This window comes from Limulus polyphemus, unplaced genomic scaffold, assembly GCF_000517525.1.
Source record: "Limulus polyphemus unplaced genomic scaffold, Limulus_polyphemus-2.1.2 Scaffold1246, whole genome shotgun sequence".
NCBI lineage: Eukaryota > Metazoa > Arthropoda > Merostomata > Xiphosura > Limulidae > Limulus > Limulus polyphemus.
In genome coordinates this window covers 288,980-297,071 of record NW_013666856.1, presented here as the reverse complement: position 1 = coordinate 297,071, position 8,092 = coordinate 288,980, and the positions used below count along the sequence as shown (strand labels likewise).

The 8,092-nt window shown below is 30.3% G+C and overlaps 1 protein-coding gene across 1 annotated transcript in view; it reads left to right on the top strand.

Moving 5' to 3' along the window:
- LOC106462776 (endothelial differentiation-related factor 1-like) overlaps positions 1-6,859 on the top strand; it is a 31,854-nt gene extending 24,995 nt beyond the window's left edge. The window contains exons 4-5 of the mRNA XM_013922736.2: positions 3,262-3,355; positions 4,991-6,859. Of these exons, the coding sequence (XP_013778190.1) occupies positions 3,262-3,355; positions 4,991-5,049 (153 nt within the window). The 3' untranslated portion in view covers positions 5,050-6,859. The remainder of the gene's footprint in view (positions 1-3,261; positions 3,356-4,990) is intronic.
- Positions 6,860-8,092: the final 1,233 nt, after the last annotated feature.

Here is an 8,092-nt window from a genome sequence, read left to right as displayed (position 1 = left end):
TGTATAATAATTGAAATGTTACTGTATTTTACAAAATACTAGTCTACTAAAACGCAGCCAAGACAGGTTACTTTGTACAGGCCAAAGGTCACCTTTATTTTATTTGATACGGTAACCTGAGTGCACGTGAGCCGCATAGTTGTAATTTCTGTATTGTTAGCCAGGCACAGGTGAAAGGTCAATATAATAAAGATAATAAATATATATAAATGTATAATGTTATGAGATTTAAGCTATTTTGTCTAAACATATATGTTTTTGTGTTATAAATTGTGTTCATTCTAGAATGAAAAAGGTATAATTTATGTTTATTTCCTAATTTTTTATGGTGGTTGCGAGATTGATCAAATTTACCAAACCCATACAGAGATTAATTACTGAAAATAACAGATAAAATATAAAGGTTTTTCCTAAATGTTTGATAACTATTCGGACATTATAAAGATTTTACATGTGAAATTTCAAAATTTTCTGATGCATAAAAGTATTTTTAATCTTAAAATGAAGAATACTTTGCATGATAGATAGGCAAGATTTGAAAAGAAAAAAAAGGCATGTGAAAAACATTGCTTTACAAATCTTAAGACTTAATTAAAAAAACTTGATATTTTGAATATGAAAGCATAGTAATGTTTACTGATAAACTGCCAATTCTTATTAACATTTGCTTACTAATTTAAATTTTATAGCATGAAAACTATAACAAGCACTAAATGGTTACAAGGTCAGTCCGATGGACCGAGCCCGAGTTGAAAGAGTTAATATAAATCAAAAAAAGAGCAAAGTTCCGAAGACAGCCCTGAAGTACTCCACTTGAAACATTAATCCAGTTTGACTGAACTCTGTTTATAACAAGCCTCTGCTTTCTTCCATCCAGCCACTCTTCTATCCAATTAGCTAACTTATCCCCCACACCTGTATTTTTTTAAAGCCTTTTATGTGGCTCCTTGTGAAATACTTTCAGAAAATCCATATACACCCTTACCCTCATCTACATAAGCAGTAACCTTTTCAATAAATGTTACAAGATTTTTAAGGCAAGATTTTCCCTTAGTGAAACCTTGTTGACTACTCTAACAATATTCTAAGTTTTGTTAAATGACTTTGCAAAGCATATTTTATCACACATTCAAAAACTTTTTATACCACTGATTTAAGACTAATGGGTCTATAATTACTGGGACGGTTTCTGTCACCTCACAACTTTCAGTCTTCTCGCACCTGCCCACTATTCAATAACAGCAAGTGGCTCACATATCCAATACTTAAGCTCAGGATTAATGTGATCATCTTCTTCAACCTTGTTTCCATCTAGCAAATGTTCAGGATGAGAAATACTACTTAAACCTTCATAGGTAAAAACTGAAGAAAAAATTACAATTTAATAACCCAGCCATCCCATAATCATCAGGTATTAACTATCTGGTATCATCACTCAAAGGCACTACTCCCATCCTAACATTTTGATAACCCAGTCATCCCATAATCATCAGGTATTAACTGTCTGGTATCATCTCTCAAAGGCACTACTCCCATCCTAACATTTTGCTTACCCTTAATGTATTTGAAGAAATTCTTATTATTTATTTTTACATTTTCAGCCTACGTATCAGATTAAAAGCAATTATTCTAATTATAATCAGAAAAAACAACTTATAATTGTGATTTAGAAATTGTTTGTTTCCCATCACATAGTTTAAGAACTTGAATTGTAAATCTGGACAAGATTTGTTTTTTTAGAAAATTTTATAATTTACAGTTGTAAATGTTTTTTGTTTTTTTTATATGTATATAATTTTATGTAAAATATGTTAGATTACTAGGGTTTAAAATGCTTAAGCTGGTGAAACAATTATTTGTTGTTGTTTTTTAAACCTAAAAATAAAATGAATATGACATTTGGCTTCAGATGCCTTTATTTTTTTATTCCATTTTATTTCATCCATTACAGCTTTCAAATTGGAAGTATAAAAATTGTATTTTAGATCTAATTGTTGAAATCAGTGGTGCCTTTCATACCAAAATGTATTTGCTGGGTTGGACTTAGAGCAAGAAAAATTTTAATAAAAATGCTTTTGTGTGCAGACAAGAAACTCAGCACTAAGATATGAAGTGCTTAACTGGTTAACAAAGAGACTTTTGAGGTCTGATAAATTAGATAAAAATCATGTTTGATTGAAAGGGTCATTTAAATATTTCAGATCAAAGATCAGGAGTAGGAAAACAGCACTTCAGTTCTATCTCTAAGTGTTACAGAGTAGAAGGAATAAATTCATAAAGTGAATGATACATAAAATTCCAAAAGAACTCTTTTGTACATTTTGATTACAATGCTGTTTATCAACTTGAAATTATGATGAAACAGGATTGAAAATTCATTATTTGCTGTGAATTTGTTTTCCATATATAAGTGTATTTAATAACGTGACATTTCTTTAATAAAATTCTCATTAAAGTTGCTCAGTGATAAAGAATTAATTAGTTTGATGAAGGAGTTATTTTTGTGTTTGTAGTGGGTAATATTTCCTGATCAGTTAACATGTAAAGTTATCATTTAAACAACTCTTGTGTAATGGAGTGTATCTAACTATATTTCATTATTCCAATATATTATTTACTGAGTAAAAAAAAAAAAGCATTCAGTTTAAGATCTAGGGGTGCTGAGTTGTTTAAGACAGTTTAAAAAAAGAGCTACATATGAGGATAGGTTGAAATCTCTTGGGATGTTTTTTGCTGGAGATGAAAAAGCTCAGGTGGACATGGTTGAGGTAATTTTAAGATTGAAATGTTTAATTCCATAAATCCAGGTAAAATTTCATATTAAAAAAACACACACAAAAACTGCATACAGTAAGACTAGAAGTTTAAAATATGGAAATTTCCAGTTAAGGAAGTGTTATTTTTCTGAGAGGGTAGTCAATGTATTTAATAGTTTGTCTTCAGGTGTGGTAGGTGCTGCAATGGGTGCAGAAGGTTAAGAGGAGATTGGATAAGTATTTCAGAGATCAAGGCTGGATATTGGAAAGGTTTTTTTATGTAGTTTGGTGTCCAATGATAACGAAAAATAGGATGGCTTAGATGAGTAAAATAGCCCCATATTATCCCTTGGAAATGAAATATATTGTCAGTTTTAATATGGTCGAATTCTTGGTAAGGAAAATCTTGGATGTTCAGAATCAAGATCTGCTTAATAATTTATTTCAAAACTTTTGTGTAAAATTTTCTGTATCAACCATTTTTATTTATTTATGTGTCTTGCAGAAAATAAATGAAAAGACCCAAGTTGTTAATGATTATGAAGCAGGTCGAGCTGTCCCAAACCAACAAATTTTAGCTAAGATAGAAAGGGTGGTTGGTAAGTACTGTTTAGTTCTCTCTCTCTCTCTCTTCTTTTTTAATAGTATTATGCCAGGGTTTCATTTATTAACATAAGTTAAAGTGAACAAAAAGATGTATACTTACAAAAAATAAATACCCAATCAGGAATTTTCCCTTTGTCATTAAGGGTTTCCAGGATTACTCTAAAAGTATATACAGAGAGATTTGCAGTGTTCTGTCCAAAGTTGCATCAGTAGTGGAATGGTAGTGTATTGCGAATAAGAGTAAAACAAAAACCTTTTTTTATTAGACTGAAGGGTCATTAGTTCTGCAAAAACAACCTTGTTTTTAATCTTCAGTCTCTCTACATGTCTATATCATTTTACCAATAAACCTCATGTACTGATTTAGTGCTGTCATCATTATTATTCAAGCTCTTGATTAAGAGTGAGAGTGCTGGAAGTTTTGCTTCAGTACTAGATGTCACCACCTAACATAAACTCTTTTGTGAGCATGAGAATAAAGTGCCTTGCAATATATATGCTGAAGACATCTATAAAATGGTATTAAATTACTTTCACATTAAAGTTAAATGTCCCTCATTTTGGATATGTAAGCTTTGAAATAACTTTAAAGAAATAAAAAAACACTCCTGAATAATACATTTTGCACAACCAGCCAAAATTTGTAACGTAGCATGCTTTAGTATGTTTGACGTGTATATTGTTAATACTGAGTGTGAGATTTTAGTAACAAAATTTACACTCTCTTACCTCCTGTCTTATAATTTTGTTTTTGTCATAATGATAGGAAAATTATTTAAGATTGTGTTTTATTGGCCAGCTGGTATAAAACTAGCTCTCAAGCCTGGTTAAATTCTTAGAGGACATGGGCCCAGATTGTATACTTATATCGATGTGGGAATAATTAAAGCTGATTTTTGTACCTGTAAGCAAGGCTAGTGACACAGTATACTGATGTTTACAATCATCCTCCCCACTAAAAACTGGGTTTCAGTACCGGTGATGGGCACAGCACAGATGTCCCATTGTGTAGCTTAGTGCTTAACAATAAAACAAACAAACAATCGTTTTCTTATGCAAGTCTTAATCATTTAATATTTACTTGTTTTTATAGATCTTAAATTACAGCATTGTTTCTTATCTGTTGACACATACTGGGTTTAATTTTGTTACTGAGAAAGTTGATAAAAAAGGGAATCTGTAGTTAGTTGAATTGCATATTTCTTTTTGTACAGCCTATTTGAAGAAATTTTATCTTTATACCTTTTATTGGTTGTAATGTAGTACATACTAAAAATGCTTCAGCACTTAACCAAACGTATGATATTTTTAACTATTCGTTCACTGATTTTATGTTGTTTCATAAAGTAGTGAAGAGTTTAGTTTTAAGTGTAAACAACGTAATCAGAAAGAAAGAGAGTTGTAAATATCAAAAATACTTTGATAAGTAATATTTTTTACAATTTACTTGAGGCAGAAATGTTAGACTGTAGGATGAGGTTTTCTTTTTGTGTTATATTGTAAAATATGGAGTTATACCATTTGTAAATGATAGTAAGTTAACTGGTTAGCCTATATGTAATGTTAACATACATATGCTATATGTTTATTAGTTTGTTTCATTAAAGTAACTCTTGATTTAATATTAGGAATGAAGCTTAGAGGGAAAGAAAAAGGTAAACCACTCCAACCCAAGAGTTCGAACTGACACGGGTATTCAGACATCATTGGAGTGTTCTCTCAGACAAAAACTTGTCTGATTATCATTCTTAATTCCTGTTCTGGCAAGAAAGCTGGCTGGTGCAGAGATAGTTGGTGTTGAATTCAGAGAAAAATCATAACTGTTAAACACTTTCAAATGTGATGGAGATAAAATATACCTTGTCATGCCTTACGAAAACATTTAGTCTATCTTAAACAGGCTATTGGCTCATTACATTAATAGAGTTGACTTTGTACAACACAAGTATTCAATGTAATTTAACCTTTGTTTAACATCAAGCAAGAACTTTAATTACAGATCAGATCAGTAGGAATGTTATTATTAAGATCTTAGCCAATGTAGAAAATGCAGACTTTTTTCTATTTTGTCCCATTTCTTAGAACTGCTTGTAAATATGAGACTTAAATTATGCATAATTATAATTCTTACCGCCCTAAATTACTAATATCCATTGTTCACTTGGTAGTTTTAAACAGTGAAGTTTATAAACAAACAAAGATCTTTAGATGCTTAATGAAGAAATACTTCATATAGAAACCGAGCTTGAAATGAAACTTTTTACAAAATTTTATGCCCTAACCAGGATATGAAGATTTTGAAATGTGAAATATTCACTTTACATTTTGATGGATCTTCTTGATAAATTTAGTTTTAGTATAAATTTTTAAGGTTGTTTTACAAAAATACTTTATTTCGAATTTGAAAAAAAAAATAATTGCATTACATAAATAAAAATACACTTATAATCTAAAACTGAAAAACTTTATCTTTTTTTTTTTTCACAGATAGCTGCATTAATCTTAACAGTAAATGGTTTTTAAGAAAAATATGATACTATCGCAGAAGAAATACTTGTGTTTTGGAAATGTTCTTTAACAGATTTTGGAATAGTTACCTAGGTTAATTGCTTTACTTTTGTTGTACATGTCAAATCCCCATTACAGATTTGTAAGGGTAAGTTTGTTAATATCAAGGGGGTGTAGTGTCTTTTTTTTAAGTTAAAATTAGACCAAATGTGCTACCTAAGTAGGTTAAAAAATCATTAAACTTTCTTCTAAACTTGCCAGGTCAGGAATTAATAAGCACATGCAGTTAGTAGATATGGTGTTTGATTTTTAGTTTAAAAGAATTGAGAAGAGAATATTTCAAGTGAAATTTTCAACTTATTACTGAAATAACCGTTATAAAAAAAAGAGAGAGTAAATTATTAAGGTATTGTTGAACTAGAATAACCTTATATTGTCTCTGTCAAAGTTTTTCAAATATTACATTATAATTTATATAATAGAACAGGTGTTGTTTTTATTATACCTTTCAGAAACTATCTTGTACACCTATTATCGAAAGGCATGTCTCATCAGCACTTAGTGCCATCGTTTCCTCTTATTAATAATATGAAACTTAACAATTGTAACAATGATGAAAAAAGCTTTTTTTTTTTAAGAATTCCAAAAGTAAATATGGTTTTTATTTAATGTTTTTGCTAACAGATGGCACTAAGTGATAATGAACACTCCATGAATGTATCGTGTTTTAATAATTCAAGAACTGCGGTGTAAACGTTACTCGTGTTAAGTAATAAATATTTGTGAAAAGGATACAATGTCTATTAATGTTTAATACTGGTAGAATATATGTGGTTTTTAAGGATTTACAATTGCCACTGTAAGACTTGCGTTTTTGCTTTGTTTTGTGGAAAATAAAGTTTCAACTGTACTCACTATTTTCCAGAACAATGTCGAAAAAGTTATTCTATCCTAAAAGGTTGAAAATAAAACGAAGTAGTTACTCGGTATGAAATTGTTTTATCTCTCTCAATATAATGACCATTATCTGAACCCAGTTAAAAACTCGACCAATGAAATATCAAATATGTTAATAATGTTGAGAGTATTTTACGGGGTTCGTTCGTTTGTCTATTGTCAAACTAAAAATTAGGATAACCATTGACTTTTTTTTAAACATTCAACATATGACTGTCTCTTACATTTGACTACAGTCTTAACCACAGTTATTTGTATTCAGACAAGAGAGAGGAATATGAATACTGAAAAAGCCGTAACTATCTGGTGAACACTGCTGTAATGTTAGATAAGATCAGAGACAAACACTTTATATATTAGCTTGCTTTCCATTGAGCCGAATGCTATTTAATACGAGTACTTTTTCTTTTCATCTCGGTTTCGGAAATGATTTTTTTTTTTCCTGTCCTTTGATTTTTTCATTTAGGAGCTCAGATGTTGATATATTTTTAATGAGGTTAACGTGCTTATTCGTTTTTGATTCCAGAAGTGATAACCGTGTTATTTTCTTTACATTGAGTATAGCTCTTTCACAATCACGGGAACTGGGGATTTTCTACTATGGGTAGTCTTTTTCAAACTTCCAAAAAAAATTTACTAGTTCCAAGCTTCAGATAAGTAATAGAATATTGAAATATGCCGTTTTATTTGATAGTGTATCTGAAACAAAACTCGGCAGTGGGAGAGTTATATAACGTGCCAGTGAAAGGATTAAGTGCAACTAGACCACCGTGACCCGTTGGGTCAACCACTATTCAAAGGTTATGAAGAATTCAATATTGCACCGAAATGAAGGTTATTTTATTTTGAGATAATTTAATTAAATATTTCAATCCATTCATGTTATTCATAATTCAAGAAAAGATATTTGATTGTTGATCGGGAGTAAAAGGAAAGACCATTTCATTTTTCAAAAAAGTGAAGTAAGAAGTTTCGTAAAGAGCGCGAACGGTAGTGTCAATGATTCTTTGACTGAGAAAATAAGCAAACAAACAATCTCAGAGTTTTAGTAGTATATAGATAGATAGATTCTCTGAGCCTCGTGGTTAGGGCACTCGACCCGCAATCTGAGAGTAAACTTGTCTATTAGACTCACTCTGTAGTTGACAAAAATTTAAAAACAGCATTAAAAAGTGTGATTTGATATTTAAACAAAAGTTCACGTTCCACATCAAGCAAAAATAGAATCGATTAATAAATTGGCAAAACTTAAAGTGAAAAACAAC